This window comes from Gallus gallus, chromosome Z, assembly GCF_016699485.2.
Source record: "Gallus gallus isolate bGalGal1 chromosome Z, bGalGal1.mat.broiler.GRCg7b, whole genome shotgun sequence".
In the NCBI taxonomy this organism is placed as follows: domain Eukaryota; kingdom Metazoa; phylum Chordata; class Aves; order Galliformes; family Phasianidae; genus Gallus; species Gallus gallus.
The window spans coordinates 6,606,305-6,625,262 of NC_052572.1; the positions used below are offsets into that span (position 1 = coordinate 6,606,305).

The 18,958-nt window shown below is 41.7% G+C and overlaps 1 protein-coding gene across 14 annotated transcripts in view; it reads left to right on the forward strand.

Annotated features, from left to right (window-relative positions):
* Positions 1-1,480: 1,480 nt before the first annotated feature.
* CELF4 (CUGBP Elav-like family member 4) overlaps positions 1,481-18,958 on the forward strand; it is a 725,820-nt gene continuing 708,342 nt past the window's right edge. For all 14 annotated transcript variants that reach the window (XR_001463894.4, XM_015277428.4, XM_004937077.5 and 11 more), the window contains exon 1: positions 1,481-1,842. Coding sequence is in view for 13 of the 14 variants with exons in the window: in XM_015277428.4 (XP_015132914.1) it covers positions 1,563-1,842 (280 nt within the window). In the remaining variant the exon portion in view is untranslated. The remainder of the gene's footprint in view (positions 1,843-18,958) is intronic.

Here is an 18,958-nt window from a genome sequence, read left to right on the forward strand (position 1 = left end):
GGGGCGGGCGTGGGGCCGGGGGATTTCTAACAGCGCGGCGGTAGTGGGGATAACCTGTCGCGGGGAGCTGCACCCGGAGTGCGGGGCTTGGGGGGTTCAGGCCAGGTAACTCGCAGGCTGCTCCCGGTTCTCCTGCTGGTGCTTCTCCGCGCTTCATCCCCGCACGGCTCGCACGGGAAAGCCAGGAAGAGAAAAAGGCAGGGAAATTGCTCTGAGCACACGCAGCGCCTTGTTTTGTTACCGTCCGGATTATTGTTATTATTATTTGGGGGACAAGGGGGAGTTGTGTCCTTAATCCGAGCCTCCCTGCCCTCCCCACCCCTTGATGCTATGAAAGGAGAGCTGATTTCATTTCCACCATACAGTACACTTTGTCTAGAGAGCATTGTCCGGACAAGCAACTCCCGATCCCTGATGACTACAAAATACGATTTATGTTTCCATCAGAGAGAGACAGCATATCCTGATGGCTTGAAAGCCGGGCAAGAAAATCTTATCTAATCAATCCCTTTCCAATACACACACACGCACACACACAGAGGAGATAACACCCCCACTGACTATATGTAAAATAAATATCGGCAGCATGAAAATTAATAGTCATCTCGCTATTTTTTTCTCTCTCTAAAGACCTACAACAATACAGTTTGTATCTTTCCTAGCCCGATGTCATCATCGGCAGTATAATTTTAAAAATAAGAGCATAAAGAGCATGCATTTTTATTTTTTTTAAGATGCAACAAGAACAGATATAGTAAAGAGAGCTTGTAACATCACAACCACAACAACAATAGCAAAAACAACCTCTGAGACCGAGGATTCATCCGTATCTCAACTGCTTTTATTATCAACTGCGAATTCATACTAAGAGTAAATAATAAATAAGAGACAGCATCATAATAGGAAGAAGTCAGAACACCTTGGGTTTGTGTTTTTTTTCCCCTCTCAAATGAAAGGCAGATTTCCTGATGATCACTGAAATTATAACGACAGCGATTGATCGGAGGACTTGAAAAAGAAAAGGAAAAAAAATCATCATCATTGGTCCTAAAAACGCAACCGTTCCCCTTTGCTCACTTGGCACAATAGAAATTGACTGTCTCTCAAAGAGCCATGCGCCTAGTGCTATTTATAGCCGGGGGCTGTGTTGGAAGATACCATTGAGCTTCTCCCGGGCAGACAGACGGGGGGGGGTGGTTGGATGGGAGGAGGGGGTTTAGGCAGAGTAGAGGCAAAAGCAATCCCCCACCCCCAGCCTTCCTTCCCCGCACACACACACATCCACACACTCACACCCCACCCCCTAGTCTGGCTGGGAATTTGAACCGATCCAGCCTGTTTAAACGGAAAGGACACAGATCTTCAATGTAAAAAAAAAATCAGATCAGACCCAGAGAGAGAGAGAGACGGAGAGGGAGGAGTGTGTGTGTGTGTGAGTGTGTGTGTGTGTGTGAAAGAGGGAGAGGGAGAGCGAGAGAGAGGGAGAGAGAGGGAGAGCGAGAGAGAGAGAGAGAGGGAGAGAGAAAAGAAGAGGGGGAAAAAAAGGAAAGAAGATTTTCTCTATGTATATAAAGATGGCCACGTTAGCAAACGGACAACCAGACAATACCAGCCTGAGTAGCAATCACAGCAACCCCAGCACCAACGGGCATATGAACGGATTAAACCATAGTCCCGGAAACCCATCCACCATCCCAATGAAGGACCACGATGCCATTAAGCTCTTTATTGGGCAGATCCCCCGTAACCTGGACGAGAAAGACCTCAAACCGCTCTTCGAGGAGTTCGGGAAGATCTATGAACTGACGGTGCTGAAGGACAGGTTCACTGGCATGCACAAAGGTGAGTTACCTCCTGAACTTTCCCGGGAGAGATCGGGAGAAGAAGGCAGGTTCTCACTCCCTCTCTGGATCTCTCTTTCTCTCTTTCCTTTCGATTTCATTTTATTTCATTTTTGGCTGGCCGGGGGCGGAGGCGGCAGGCTGGGGGGCAGGGAAAGAAATAATAGACCCTCCTGGAAAGAGAAGAGAGAGAAGCAGAGAAGGGGGTCAGCTCCCTTTGCCTTATTTCTTAGTATTTTTATGGCTTTCCCCCTTTTAGAGGGGCAAGATGCTGCCACTTGTGAAAACCGGAGAGTCCAGGCGAGAGCCGGAGCGGGAGGCTGGGTTGGCAGGCAGCTGTCCACACGCTGGTGGTGCTGAAAAAGATTAAGAGGATTTCTTTATTTATCTTTGGGAGCTGCACATTTTCCAACAAGGGGTGTGTGTCCGTCTGTCTGTCCGCGTGTTTCCGCGGAGCTGGGAAGCCCCTATTTTACTACAGTTGTGTATCGGGCACTGGCACCTTTTCATTTCACCTTCTTCTCTTTTATTTATTTACTTTTTTTTCTTTTCATTTTTAACTCTGTTATGATTCTTACTTGTAGTCTGCTCCGAAACTGGTGATAGAGGAGAGTGATTTGCTGGGGGCGTGGAGGAGGTGTTCATTTAGGTTTTGTTCAGCGTGGGAACAGAGATATAAAAACAATTTAAAAATAAAAATAAAACATCTCTGTCAGGGAGGGAAGAATAAAATCACAAAATGAGTATGTGTTGGAGAGGGCAAGCCAGGAGGGGTAGGTTGCAGTTCAGTTTCAGAACAGAGAAGTCTCTGAGCAGGCATATTGCTAGCACTACTCTAGTGTGCCCAAAGTCCATCCCAGGAACTTTTTGGGTTTGCTTTCAAAGCAGTAAAGACGTGCTCCCCATGCAATGCCTTGCCCTCTCCAGCTTTGCCTGCTCCTTTCCCTGTTTAGTCTCTCCGGCGGTGCATTTCAGATTAGAGGATGCTACATTTTGGGATGGGGGAGGGAGTGTGTAGTGGGGGGGAAGATGCTCAGATCACTGGGTGGGAAAGTAGGACTTGCATAGGGGAAGTTGAAGATAATTTGTGTGGTAGCCCAGCTTAGGAGTGGGAGCACAGAGAGCCACTTTATTAATTCAGGATCTGTATATATAATGCATGCGTGCGTGTATGTGCATGTATTTGAGTGTTTATTTTGTTAGATATGTAGCTATTTGGACGGCGGGGGGGGTGGGGGGGGGGGGGAAGAGGAAAAAAAAAATCAGATCAGAAATAAGCAGGGTGTGACTCCAGACATAGTGCAGGAGGAAAAACGGTTGTGCAGGGGAACACGGGGTGAGTAGAAGTTGTATCTGTTATGAGATAGGTTCAATAGCAACATCTACTCCAGCCGACTCACTCCTGGCAGGGAGAGTCACGGGGAACAGCATTAGTGGCTTCCCAGCTTTCCAGCTGCCATGGCAAGTTGTAAATCTTAAACTTAATAGGATGTTTAGGAGACATTTCTTTCCCTTTCTCACTCACTCCCCTACTCTCCACCTTTAGAAAATGTGAATTAAAATATACCCTGGCAGTGCAAAGTACCAGTGTCGCACAGGATACAGAAAACATTCAGGGCTTGGGGACTGGGGACTCAGTACAAGTTACTGGATATTGCCGGTTGCTCCAAACACCCTTCTCATATTTACAAGGATCAGTCTATCCCTTCTGAACCTAGCTTTCCTTTCAGACTAGCTTCCTAGAAGCCACATGAAGGTCTGATGGACATCTTCTAAACACGACATCCACTCTAGAATAATTATTAATAATAACAATAAAATGATAGTACGAAGAACAGGGAAGGAAAGGTCCTGGGAGGTTTTGTCTAATAGATGGGGCGTAGTGAGTAGCCAGCGAGCCCGTGTGCATGCATGTGTTTGCAGAAATTATCTAAGGTTTCCATTAAATAAAAAATAACAACAGTATAAGCTACACTGAAGAGAATCACTCAGCATAGTATAGATGAAATGTTTGAGATAACATCTAGGTAGAGGCTTTGGTGGTTTTTTTTTGTTTGTTTGGTTTTGTTTTGTTTTGTTTTTTAAATGGGGATGTTATTTTGATTGGTTGATGAGAATTAATTCTTTTGCTTTGTTCTACCTTAAACATATAATTAATCAATCTATGCACTAAGTTTAATTTCTGTTCCATAGATGTGAGTGTTGTTCAGTTTTGCTTTTACTGTACGCCTGTATTCATAAAGACAAACTCAGGAAGCAGGGGGGAGGGAGAGATAGAGAGAGAGAGGGATCATTTATCTTGCTTGGATATGTTTAACACATATTCCTGAATTAAACAAGATACTAACTTCATTTCCATTCATTCCATTTCTGTTTTAAAGCTGAAACATAGGAAAAAAATCCAGGTGGGATTTCTTGTCACATTGTGAAACCAAATTGTATGTGTTATTCGTGAAAGAAACAGTTATTTTTAACACCCTGGAAGTTTTGGACTTTAGAAGGAAAAATGATGATGTTGATTGTTATATCGTAGGTTAGGTTTTGAGTGAAGCTTCAATAGACAACGAGTTGCCGATGCTTCAGAGATCCGTTTTATTTAGTAAATCCAAGAAGAGTTTGAACTCCTTTCTAGCAATGCCACTGATTTATTAGCTAATCCTGATAAAAATGTGCCTCTGGCTACCTGGAAAAAAAATTACTTTCTTGCCAGTAGTGATTAATTACTATTAAGTCAAAAAGCATGATGGGGCTTTGAAGGATGAGGATTGCGTTTGGCTTTTTTATTTCATTTCATTTCATTTCATTTTTAATCTGTTTTCTTTCTCTTTCCCCTTCTCTAAATTCAGTCATGTGAAACATAGTATTCACTCAGATCTCCCTGTTTTGGCTTTGCTGGAGGCATAGGTGAAGAACTGAATAAAGACAGTCCAACTGGTTCTCAGGGGTACGATGGCAATATGAAACCCCAAAATGCTTTCCATAAGTGATGCATCATGTTTGTACATTAATTGATCCATCACTCTCAGTTGATAAAATTCCTAATCCAGAGGATGAAGCTGTGGCAGTAGTATACTTTGAAGGGTTAATAGTGGGCTGTAGTTTATTTAAGTGTACGGAAAGAAAATCTTGGGTGTGGAGAGGGAGAAGGTGGGTTTGCATTGCAGGAGGGGAAGAGTGGGGAATTAGCGTAGAGTAAAAACATAGCAACCGGAGTCATTTCAGGTATAAGCCCACTGAAATGAGAGCACGGGATGTGTATGATTCAAAATATTATGAAGAGATCCTGTGGTGAGGCTTCTGTATATCAGAAGGAAATTGAAAATTAAGAACCTGAAGATGAAGTACATATCTATTCCTCTTTGCCAAAAAAAAAAAAAAAATCCCTATCAAAAAGGGGCACTGAAGTCCTAGATGCTCTCACCAGCAGCCCTGTCTAACGCCACGCCAGGTACCACGGAAGGGGCAGGGGAGCACAATTCTCTTGCAGACACACAAATGGAGAAGAGGGTATAGGGGAAGCAGCAAGTGAGGGAACATGGAAAAGAATTGCCAGCTCTCTGAGAAAAGAATCTTTCATGACACAAGCATCGCTGCTACATATTCCCCCCATCCTCGCTTCTCTCCACACGGGGCAGAAACGCACTCCTGCTGTGGCACTTTGCTCTAGGGTTGGGAAGAGGCTGTGTGCTGAGATCTGCGGGTAGAGATCTACCGGGGAGAGCTGACCCACCCACACGCTCGCACACACGCGCGCGCGCGCATGGAGTTAACTAATCACACTCGAACAATTTAGCAAGCCATTCATTCATAACTTCCCCCCTTCTTATCTAGCAGTGGTGTATGCTTAAAGGCTGAGTTACTGGGAGACATAAAGGTTAGTGCTCTCAGGACAGCCATATTATAATGCATTATCTTTGAAGTCATTTAAGGCCAATTTAAGTGGTATTTAGTATAATATTTATGAATTAATGTAATCTAAATATAGGACTGTCCCCATAGGTTTAAACAGCCTTTTCTACTGAAGCATGCTTGTAACCAAGGTCTGGAATGTGTTTTAATTTAAAACACACAGGTCTCCATAATATTCTATTTAGGAAGTCAGAGGAAATCAGCACTGTACACTTAACTGAGATTTACTGAAACACACGCGGGTGAGCGCACTTAAAAGAGTGGAGACAGCGTACAGTGAGAAAGAAAGCATCTTTCCTGGACCTGAGAGCTACAACAGTCTTTTCAGCCTTGTTTAGAGAGGGGTAAACACAAAACCCCGAAAACCTCCCCAGCATCCACTATTGCAGTCCTGTGGCTAGTATGGTGTACCTACCTGACCCGAACTTCACTTGATAAGTATTCAGTGCAGCTAGAAAAATGCAGTAGGAAAAGAATAGTTTAGTTCTTTTACTGCTATACCTTCTCAAAAGTATAAATAATTTTGGAATTTAAAATACATAGGAGGTAGATAAACAAGGCTTCCATTCATTATATTGTTATGTTTGATTACAAAGATAGATGATAGAAAGATTAAAACCTTGTTAAGTCTAAGGATGTTTATAAATGTTTTGGATACCGCAGAAATTCAGAAGTGCAGTGAAGATGTGCGCTCAATTAAGGTGATATATTTGTATATATGTATAAATGTGTGTATTGTGTGTGTGTATGAATACAGAAAAAAAAAAAAAGTGATGTATATACATCCACACATTTGAGAAACGGAAATTTAGTAAAGAAGCACAACGCTATACAGGTGCTGAATAAACTCCTCCATAATTGAAACATAAGGCTTTCCTGGCTGAAAGAAACACATACAGCATTTAGTATGGTAGTAAACCAAACAAGTTTTAGGGAGGTAAATGCACAAATAAACTGGAATAAAACAGAAGAGACTTTATGCCTTAGGTCTAAAGAACAACTCCTTAAAATAATCAAAATGCAGCTCAGAGGAGAGAGGAAAAATCCCCCTGTACATTATAATCTCCAATACAGATGAGCTTATATGCATATTTGATAATGTCAAACGGATAGCCTAGATTGCTTCATAAATTAGACGGCTACGTGTTAACTCTTTTTTTCAGGGCTCTGGACATGGATTCTGGTTTCTAAAAGCAGCTGCAGCCAGTTATGATGCTGTTGTTATGGTTGTGTCAGCATTTCCAGTACAAACTCCAATTTTCTGGGATCTCTCACTTGGCTGTTAAGTTTTGCACTGAAAGCTGTTCTTCAGCTAGCCCCACTACCATATCAGCTAACCATCCTCACAAGAATGCATTTATTTTGAAGTTATAGAACATGGAGAAAAGAAAGAAATTAAAGTTTGTGTTTTAGGAGCTTTTGTTTCTTCTCTTACCTTTCTCCAAGTTAGTCTTACATTTCCAGCACATTTATAGATGCTTCTGTCCCTCAACATCTACACATACCGATGTCCGTGGGCATTTTAAGGAAGGAAATAAAAGATGATTTTCCTTTTTTTTTTTACCCTCTAAAAAAAAAGACCACAATAGTTTCAACTTCCAAACCTCATAGTATTTACTTTGCCAAAACAATGTTTTAATTAGATGGTGGATCAGGAATTTACTTATTTCTGAAGAATAGCAACGGAAACAGAACATCATTTGTTTTTGGTTTATCTCATTTTATTTTTTCTCTGTGTTCATCCAGAAAAGATTGGGAATTCTTAAATAATCAGCATTAAAGTAGGGGAAAAAAATTGAGGATCCATGTCACCTTGGATGAAAACAGTAGTTCATCTTATCCCGTATCCTGCTTCTACCAGTAACCAGTGCAACAGACAGGGCTTTCTTTAGAAGGGAATTCAAATTGCACCGTATAATAAAAGCCAGACATCTGATGGAATAGTCTTTCGAAGGAAGTTGTCAGAGACTATCTGGAAATTTTGCCTGGGCAAAGAGTGAGTGAGATTGCAGAAAGTGTCTTGTGCTCAGCAGGAAAGAGGATTGTATCTGTCAACTATGGAGGTGAGGGAGGGCATAGGATTTCCAGTGCATGAAGCAAAGAGCAAGGGGCAGAAGTGGCCAGATGACCAGGGAGGATCTCCCCTAGCCTTCAGAGCTGGAAATACTCAGCCACAGTTTTTAGCAAGACATCAGGGTGTTTTTTTATCATACAGACTCTGTGCACATGCATACCAGCTGCACTGACCCGACAGACCAGGACGACACTAAAGGAGATGTTACCGTCCCTCCCGTCAATCAAGTGTGAACCCAGGCAGGTTTATGTGACAGGCAGTAATGGCTCCAAGGGAGAAAAAGTGGGGAAGATGATTGAGGCTGTTGGGCCAGGTACTTGCATTTATAATAGATAGAAAAGCATCCAATGCCCAAAGACTTGTGTTGGCATTGGCTGTAGCCCTACAAAAATATTCAGCGACAGCAGACTACAGAGCTCAGTACGAACTTTCCATCATGTGTTGTCATGTTTGTGCCCTGCGTTCATGCTAACCCAGTGAGGTGTTAAGTGAGCTAAGCTGAATCCTGGCCTTAATGAATCTGGTGTTTCATTAATTGCAGCATCTTTTTCCAGGAGGAAGCGAAGACCTCATTTCTGCGCTCTGGGCAGAAGTTCATGAGAACTTCGCCATCTCATCAGTAGGTTCACATTTGCAAACTGAGTGTGTCCCTTTCCTGTTAAAACTGAGGGATGTGGATTTACATAGGAAAACCACATTTGCAGGAAACACAACCAACTTCTGTGCCTGGTGGCTTGTGTCTGAACTTTGCTTTCCTTCAGTGAGTGAAACTAAAACTTAAATGAAGCTGAAGAACTGCAAAAAGCCTGACCCCTGCCACATTTCTCACTTGCTTAACTGTTCCACTAATGCCCGTATGACTGTTGCTGGGGCATGTCACGGCAGTCTGATCCTCACATATTAAAATCTTCAGCAAAAAGAGGAAAAAATAATATCCATGGCAAGGGTAAATTACAGTTTTTCTGCCACTGCCACTTCCTTGACTGAGCTGGGGTATTTTTATAGAGACCTTTCTCCCTCCGTAACTCCTCGGGATGCATTCTTGCATCCTGGGGACCTCGGGATCTCTTGCATCACTCTGTGTGCCACATCACTTGAGGTGGACTGAAGTCAGGATGGCACCGCAGATACTGCATTTATTTGCTTTTGTCAGTGTGAGCCATGTCCTGAATACACACACAGGTGAATGCAGCTTTTAATGTGTATTCATTATATCTACCTGACATCCCCTCGAAGGTAGAGAGGGCTTATTATTGTCATTCCTTAAAATAAAGATGGATGAGAGCTCTAAACCTCACAAATAAAGTGTCTGACCATACATAGTGGCTAAAAATAAATCATACACGGCCATCTATTCCATGTAAATGAATGGCAAGACATATAGATATAGACATTGTGTTAAGTTTGTCAAGCAGAAGCAGCCAAAAATATTGATCAAGGCAAGGGGGAAAAATTGATAATGAACTGGACTCCAAGAAGACTTTAATTGACAGTGACTTCTGTGAACCAGCTTTGGACAGTATGTATAAACTGACCACGATGTAACTTTATTGCAATGCACTCTCCTTTAATTAATTGTCACCTTTGTTAAGACTGGCTACAGATCAAAGGTTTAAAGATACTTAGCAGGTTCTTAGTAACAAACCCTTCAAATGCATTAGAAATATCCGACAGCTCAGCCAATGAGGCATGCAGATTTCGATCTACCTCACCCTTATCTGTTTACTTGTCCCTCCTTTGTTGAACACGGACAATCATTGTTTAATATTAACTATTTCATAGATGGCTTTGTTGGCAGTGTTTGTGTCCCCAGGGATGTGTATAGTCAGAGAGGTTTGCCATCTCTGTTAGGTCTGCCAGAGTATTTCGCCACCAGAAACTTGCTTACAGTTTGAGACACCAAGGTGCAGCACAGGAAGAGTTCATAAAACAGACTATTTTTTCCCTTTCTTAATTTCTAATTTAAATCTGGTAAGTATAATGAAGTACAGTTTGCCTGAATGATGCCCCCAAGAATTAACTTTTACATGAAGTTGTGTCTTCAGATGGATACGAATGCATCTGCTGCATTTGTGTATCATACGTATGTGCAAGCATTTGTTATATGTGCATATTAATGAAAACGTGCATTCAATAGAGACATATATACATTAAGGCTGACATATACCTCTAAATAATTTCTATCTAAAAGACACTACAGAGATCATGAAGGTATGAAAGTGGCAGGTGACTTAACAGACTATTCCTGGAATTATATGCAGAGTTTAATATGATACGTAGTTGTTTGTTCATTATACTAATTTAATGATACAGTCACACTTAATTAATCCATGTCTGGTTTATTTGTACATTGTATCTGAGTCTCCAAAATATTTCTGCAGCAACCCAGCTGACTTCCCAGTATGCTGGGGCAGATAACTCTGGACATGAAGCTTCTTCAAACAGAATAAAAATGGAGCTTTGCAGACAGAGTTGGTCTGATGAGATCTGACTGCATATTTGGCCTGTTTCTAATTCAAATGCCTGTGTACATAATACACGAAGGCTGTGTATGTACACATGTATAGAAAGGGCAGACTTATATTTGTGCATATTTCCTCTCCTTTTCAGTCCCTAAGGATAGATTCGCATCACATACTACGTATCACTCACTGCAAACGCACACAAATATCTTTGTTGGATTCAGTAGCTTCTTGCAGGTAGATGTATAAAGCAGCATCAGCCTAATAATATCCCTATAAAACAGTGCTTCCTTCCTAGGATCCAGAGGGATGAAGGTTGTCAGAAGATCAAAAGATATATCACAGTGTGCTTGTAGAAATCCCCTGATTATGTTTCCTCTCTATAATGCTCTAATTCATTATTTGATCAATTGTAAAAGGGCCGATGCTTTAGTAGGAAAAAAAGGTATTAGGTTACTAGATGCTTGAGGGTGAGTGAAAATCACACCTAAAATTATATGTAGCGATACAGTAATGAGCTTATCAATACTTCTTTAAGGAATATGACAGCCCTATAGGAGAGATTCAGTTCTGCGAGCAAAGGTCACAATACAGATATTGCTTATTAAGACTATCGATAGCCTGGTTGACCAATCTAACCAGGGACTGTATAATGTACCTGCTGTTAACAGGCAGGGAGGAGAACTATGAAGAATTTACAGAATTGGCCACATGTAATATTAATAATATTGATTTATTCTAATAATATAATAAGGTAAAGATGCACTTCTTTGAAATGGTGCATGAAAGAGGGAGAGAAAGAGAGGCAGATACCTTTGCAGAGGAGCCAAACTGCCTGACAACTCTTTGAAAGCCAATCCAGAGAAAAGTGCTTCCTTGCACCTTTCAGGCAGGGCTCTGTTTCTTTCTGTTTCTTTCCCAAGTCTCACCAGCCCCATAACGGGATGAGAAACCTCCTGCTGTCGGATCAAGTCTTTGCCTGGCAGCTGCAGAGAACCCAGAGGCCTGGAGAAACTCCAGGATGGAGCAGAACTGATCCCAGAGAGCTCTTCTGCTAATGCAGCAGTGCAGTGAAAGGGCTCTGTTTATTATTCACACTTTTAGTATCATTTTAAAAATACTGGGGAAAGGAGGGTAAAAATAAGATATATGTGCTATGCACGGTCTATAATTGATGGAAAAGGGCTTTGTAGGGTGGACAGAGGTCTGCTCCGATGCTGATTGAAGTCTTTAGGAATACCCGACCTCACCTGCAGCAAGGTTTCCACTAGACCTTAAGTTACGGGCAGTTCTGCAAGGTACCTCTTGTTGGGGCAGCAGCTGTCGATAGCATGCAGTGTAAGTGTCGTAAGGTTTTCACTCTTATAAATCTAGATACAAAGATCAGCTTGCTTTCTGAATTTCCTAACTCCCTCTTCAGCTGTAGGCTGCCTTGTCTAGGTATGCTATGCGATCCTGCTGTACCATTCGGCTCGAAATGTCTCGTTCCAGTCACCATACGGTAGTTTCAAGATGGTTTGCATTTCATTATTTCTTCTCTCAGTTTACAGGGTGAGTGTTTTTCTTTTGTGAGCATTTAATTGCTTTTAAAAGCAATTTATTTGATCCTATTCCATCTTCAATAATACACAGACAAGGATTCAATTTTTCACCCTCTTTTATAAAAAAGATAAACTATTATTCAGTTATGCTGTTCTGCAGGATTTGTTCTGTTATGTGTGTTCAGACGGAAACTGGTCGTTTTTCTGGCTTTGTTTTCTTTGTGTGTCTGTGGTTTCTTTTTTTCTTACTATGGATTTTTTATTTTTCTTTTAAGAAAAAGAAATCTTATTCAAGATGCTGACAATAAAAGAAAAAAAGTAGGAGTGGAAGTGAGGAATGGGCAAGACAACCAACAAAAATCCTCTGGCAAAGTCTTTAAAAGCATAGCAGTGCTGCATGTTTATTTGGAAGAGTCTGGACCTAGACGATTTAGAGTATCTTACAAATAATTATAATCCAAATTAAATCATTGACAAAGAGGAAAAGAAAGCAAGTCAATCCTTACAAACTGTAAGAGAAAATGTACATAAAGATCTCACAGGAGATAATGGTGGTATAGTGATTCTGGGTTTTTCATTCTACTCTTGATACAGTAAAAGTTAACAGTAAATTAAAAAACAAGAAAGAAAAGCAAACACTGCCATTCCTTCTGGACTGTTTACTGGCGGCTGCCATATCTCGGAGCCACCCTTTTGAAATCAGAGCATTTTCAAAGTATGGGAAGGATCTGGTGGGTGAGGGCAAGCAGCAAAGGACCGGGGCTGCTGAGTTCTAATCAGGGCTGGGATAATTAATCACCAACACTCTCTGATGGAGTCACTTAAGCTCGGTGCCTTCAGGCCTGATCTGAAACCTGTTGAATCAATCAGAAGATTCCAATTGGCTTCAGAAGGTTATTGATTTGTCATTTTCTCATCTGCAATATTAGGCCAGTTGGACTTTTTTTTAGGAGGGAGGCATTAGTAGCAGAAATTTAACATTCATTTTCCGTCAGGAAAGGTTTTCATGCATCCCTGATGACAAGTGTGTTGCATCAGAGCCTCTTTCAGTGCAGATCAGGAAAATAAGCTTGCAAAAAAACACACGGTAGGGAGGTGGAAAATTAGCTTTGCTCATTTTACTTGAAAATACTAATTTGTCCCTGTTTTGCCAAGAAAGGGTGAACAGCAATTTTGACAATTTTTTTTTTTTTTGCGTGAGTGGGATTCAGCCGTCACAATTTCTCTGTCTACAGGAATATTATCATTCACTTATTCAGGATCTTGTTTTCCTTTTGTTGTTGTTGTTGTTGTTGTTGTTTTGTTTTGTTTTGTTTTTTTGTTTTTTGGGGTTTTTTTGTTTTTGTTTTTGTTTTTTGTTTTGTTTTGGTTTTTGTTTTGGTTTTTATTTTAGTGAATCACATATATACTCTTCATTGTTATGGCAACTGAAGGAGCCGTAAGGCTGAAGGATTTGATGAAGGGCTGCATCCCGCATTTCTTCTCTAAGGGTCTGATCCAAACCTATTGTTTGCAATACAATTTGGATCAAACCAAAGGAATCTGCTTTCCCTAGGTCAGTAAAAAGAGCAAGTTCCCTCCAGACAAGTGTACTCCTGTCCCTAGTACGAGCAGATGGAATTGACAGTTGTCTTCCATTTACCGAGGACCGACCCAATGCTCTCTGAAGTCAATAGTTAGACTCTGACCCAGTCTCATGGATAACAGACAGAACCCACATGAATCTTTAAGCAGGAATGTGAACGTCCTTGGCTTTTGCAGAGTGAGGTAGTCCAGAAGGGGGTTTTTGGGGCTACTGCTCAAGAAGCTGCTTACTGTGGGGGATAAACAAGATTCCAGTGACCTCAAGTAGCCAGTCACAACAAACTTAATTTAGAATCTTTTTCATTTAAAAGGGAGTTTTCAGATTCTCTCCTGCAGTGACGCTCTGGCCATTGACCGGCAAATAAATCAGGCTCCCCACTATTTCATCTTCTTTTCAGTTTTTTATTTTTTTATTTTTTTAAATTCAGTGGTAGCTTTAGCTAGTTCATCAATAGCAACATATGAGGTATTTTGTGTTTCCACCTCTCTGTGCTTACATTTTTAATGAAATAAATGGAAAGGCTGGAGTATGCATGTGTGTACAGTGTGTGTACAGTTGATTATCTAGCCCAGGTCTATTTGAAATCATCACAGTGCACTCAAGTCAATGATATTCTGTCAAAGGTGGAGAGGAAGCGTGCGTGCAGAGTGAGTGTGTGAATGTGATGCTGTTTGATTGCCTGAAATCCAACGAAGTCTCAGATTCAAAGGCCTGGGGGCAGCAGGGAAAATATTTGTTTGTTTAATTATTTATATATTTACTCAGCTTTACTGACAGTGTTTGCAGATGGGGAAGGTAGAAAAAAAAATATAGGAGAGATGTTGGGTTTTTGTTTGGAGGGGAATGTGTTATGCTAGCCTCAGTCTGTTCTCCCATATAACGGCTGCTCTGTGCCATTAAAAGATCGTTTGTTACTGACCAGCTCATTGAAAAAGGCCAGAAAGGTGGTGGTAGAATTAGATTTCATGAGTTTATTTAAAAAAGGAGTTGCACAATAGAGGTGTCATTACCCTGTCCCCTCCCCTACAATGATCCAGGAACAAGGCTCCTGGCTGCCATTTCTCAATGCATAAAGAAATAGCTGAGCCACTAGCCAGAGCTTTGTTCCTGCTCTGTGCCACCAGGCAGAAGACATCCGTCTGAGTGCCGGGCAATCTTCTTGCTCCCTTCTCCTTTCCCAGGCCACCAATTTGCTTCATCTGGGTTTGGAACCAGAACCAGCTCCTTATCCTCCCTTGCCAAACTTCCTCCTTGGGCAAAGGTTTCTGGTCCAAGCCTGGGTGTGTGGACCACGGACTCAGCATTGTCCCCAGGGGTCACACCCCTTCCCTACACATGACTTCATCTCACATGCCTGCTTCCCTTAATGCCTATATTTCTTCCCTACATGTGCTCATGATCTGTTCATTTCCTGGAACCAAGTCCAGCCAGCCCAGTCCTACCTGCCCAGCTCTCACTGTCTCTCTTCACCCTCCTGTTCCCTCAGTTCAGCTCCTCACTGCTGTTTTACCCTTGCGATGCTCTTGGCCATCACCCCTGCAGAGCACTTGACTGGTCCATGGCTGGAGTCACCACTCCGAGCCTCCCTTCTGCGTGAGCTGCCTCTCTTCTCTCTCAGCTCTTCCCCAAACAGGGTTGGGGAAAAGGCAGCTATACTGTTTCCCCACTAGCATTAAAAAAGTGTGAGTAGCAGAAAGATCTGCAAAGTATGCGCACACGTACACACATAAACATCACTGTACGTAAACCACTGAATGTGCAGAGAGAAAAGACTTCTTTCTTTTAAGATTCAAAGCTCAATGTCCTCTTTTAGAGATCTGAAAAAAATAAAGCACAACAGTGCAGTAGGTCTATAATTTCACCAAGGCAATTGCACCTTTTTTTCTTTTTTAACTTTTCATTTTTCATTAAATCAGCAGCAGATTTCTCACACCTGAACAAAAATCCTGCATACATTTTCCTTTGAATTCTTAAAATCGTGAGCTTATTCTTAAGTATTCTTGGCAGACCCTTCTTGGTCTACGGTTCAGCTTCCTGCAGAAATGTTTTTTCCTGCTGTTTTGAAATAGAACTACCCCTCAGCTCCAGGACCTTTCTCTAGCAACCACGAATTAAAGCAGGAGGACAAGACAAAGCTTTGGTGTAGAACTGCATCAGCCTGCTTCTTTCAGAGGTTGGTAGGAAGGGATTAGGACCCCATTTCTAGCCTGGACCTCTTACTAACCTCCTGTGTCTTGCAAGATCCCATTCCTAGACCTGGCTCTTCCTCATTTTGCTGTGTCTAAAGAGGAATTTATGCTATCTGGCTTTGTAAAGAGCTTTGTGTGTATTTAAGGCATAAGTCATGCTGTAGCTTTAGCGGTGATGGTCTAAGGTTATAAATGAGACAACATTTGTAAGGAGAGGTAATATCTTTTATTAGTCCAGCTGATATATCTGGAAAAAAACAGACAGACTTCCTTGTGTGCTTGAAAGCTTGTCTATTTTTTTCAACTCTATCAGTTGGTCTAATAAAAGATATTACCTCTCCCGGCAAGCCTTGTCTCATTTGAGGTGTAAAGCATGTATGCTGATTATTTAGGCCTGCTCAGTGTCAGTGTTGAGGGGTTAGATATTCCCTCATCTAGGAGGTAAGAGCTGCCCAAGATGGTGTCCCCTCGTTCCCTGTGTGCCCAGCCTTGGTGGCCATCTCACAATCGTTCAGAGGCACAGAGGAGCTCAAGCTCATCCTGGCAATGTCCTTTATTTTTTTGCTGTTCTGCTCCCTCACAAAGTACCGCATGCCCTCTTCTCACCCCTGTGACTGTGATTTATTTATAAAATTGCTATGTGTGTGTGTGTGCGCGCGCGCGTGTGGGCAACCGCACAAACATCCCCAAGCTGCCGAGCAAGCTGATGAGCATTTTCTAATGTATTTAGCCAGTGATAATGCAAACCACAGGCAAAAAGTACTGTGAGAAGTACAGGTAATATTCTTAAGCCAAGGACGACTTGAGAAGGAAGAGATTTTCCTTTTCTTTTAGCTGTTAATAAATTGCAGCCCCCTGCATGGCCAAGGAAGCGTTCTGATTGTGTTTTTGTTTTTGTTTCATTCCATAAAGCACAGCTGAAAATACTGAATAGTTGAAAAGAATCCCGAAGCAGGTAGCAGGTTTACAGACACGGCAAAATCCTACTGGTATGCGCAAGAGAGCAGCAGTCAGCGGATGGCTATTACTTATGCTTGGGTTTACTACCAGGAAAAGCATCGGCTCATCTATTCAGATCAGTATAGTCAGCTATGCCAAAGGTTTAATCAAATATTAAACATGGTCAGTAAACTTAAAACCAACGTTCGACATGCAGCAGTTCTGCTCCTTTTCAAGCAAGTGCTCGAAGAGGAAAAACTTTTCTATCTCCCTATGGCCAGGGGGGTTTTCACGGCTGGGAGACTCAGTCAGGTAGGAACACATGCCGGTGAATATGTCGATAAATATAAGAGCACGAGGGGACTGCATTTGCATTCCTTGCCCTGTCACTTGGAGATGGCATTGTTTTTTCCTGCAAATTCATATTTTTCTCGCACAGATTGATTCCTCTGTGATTCCAGTTGTCCATTCCACATGCTTTCCCTGTCTGTTTGTCCCTCTCCACATACCATGCTTTCTCTTTTCAGCTCTCTTTCATCATCTGTCTGTTCAACATAGCTAGACAGGTGTACACGTGTGTGTGAAGATGTGTGTGAATTTGCATCTCCACGCAGGTACATACATGTGCATACATGACTGCTCATTGATAAATAATACGTGTGCAAAGCCACATCAAACTCTTTTCTATCTGAGTTTAGGCTGTATTTACATCCTCCAACCCTTATTTATTCTGATGCGGGGCAATTGGAGGTAGAACATTTTGCAGGGAGTTACAGTTTATGATGTTACTTCTCCCTTCTATTATTCATTCTCTCTGATTTTTATCTAATCTGTCTCTGATTGTCCTGGTGCAGCTTAAGAGACAAAGTGAATTTTTATTACATCATCAATATAATCCCCTGCTAATCAGCATCTGGGTGCATTACTGTTCTCCCTTCGGCTTTTCCTCCACGTTCATAAATAATAAGAATAATAATTGGGGCCTTTTTGTGTGTGTGCGTGTGTTTGCGTGTGTGTGTTGGTATCAGTCAGAGAGTCACAGCTGCACTTTTTCATTTCAGCCGGCTTGTTTTAGCAACATTGGACCCAGTTTTGCGCAGATCGTCTCGACTATTGCCCAGATTAATTTCCTGGTGCCTGCAGCTTAAGTTGTGGAAACAATTAAAGCAGATGAATTCTTCCTCATCTTCTTGCAGCTATTGAACTTTGCTGTTAACTTCGACACACATTTTTGGGTGTTGCAGGCACCATGCCTGGTGCAAGGAGCATGTGGATGGATGTCTAACCTTTGATTTTTTAGCACACACTTGCTCTTCTTTTTCAAGTAGGAAGATAGTACATCGTATTTCTTTGAATGGCAAGCTCGGAGACCAAATTTTTGACTTTTAACTGCTGAGATTTCTCCCCAGCTTGCTGTGTAGCCCTCAGCCTGCCACTTTGTCCACAAATTTAGCAGGGTTGAACTACTCCACACTTTTTCTCCTCCCTTTCCATCTCTGGAAGAACAATAATACTTCCTCTTAAAGTAAGACTTGTGTCATACTTTGAAATTCTCATCCTCCATACAGATGTCTTGTGCATTTTAAACAGAATCACTCTGCTTCCTTTTTAAAATACAGTGAATTGGCAAGGCAAGGCAATGACAGTGCCTCTTTGTTAGGCATGCAGATTTCCGTCTTCCCAGTGACTTAGAGTGAACCCCGCATCCAATACACAAACCGTAACCCTCGTGTACAAGCCCACGGTGCCAGGATTAATCCTTTCCAAGTTACCTAAGACTGATCATGAACCCAGTGCCAGAGTTCAATCAGATAGGACAAGCTCTTCAATAAAAAGGCGTATGTGTTCATAGGCAAATTTTAGAACAATGCACTACACAGCATCCAGCCCCCTGGATTAGGTCTGTATCTCATCCAGATGAAATGCAGTTATGGTATAGAGCGGTTAATCCTGCAAAGCATATGCATAATTTGTATTGTGGAAAGCTTCCCAGCAAGCAATAGGCTCTTAAAGTTGGGCAAGTTCTTAAATGCTGGATCCATGGAAATTTGCAGTTCAGATGAAATAATAAAGCGTAGGGGTGTTACAGGATCCAAGTGAAAAGCATAATTCTGTGACTCAGATATAACACTCCTTCAGAGCTGGGGCAGAACATAAAAATCATGAAAGAAGTACCACATACCTTGAACATCTTGCAGTGTGAATGGGACTAAGACTATTCCAATAGTTTCAAATATTCCTTCATGATATTTTTTTAGGGATAGATCGTTAGAGCTGTCCAGGAAGTTTTATTTGCTCTCGGTAAAAAGAAACAGAATATTTTCAGTTCTCATCTTCAGTTTTCTTCTCTTTCTTTTCTTTCTTTCTTTCTTTCTTTCTTTCTTTCTTTCTTTCTTTCTTTCTTTCTTTCTTTCTTTC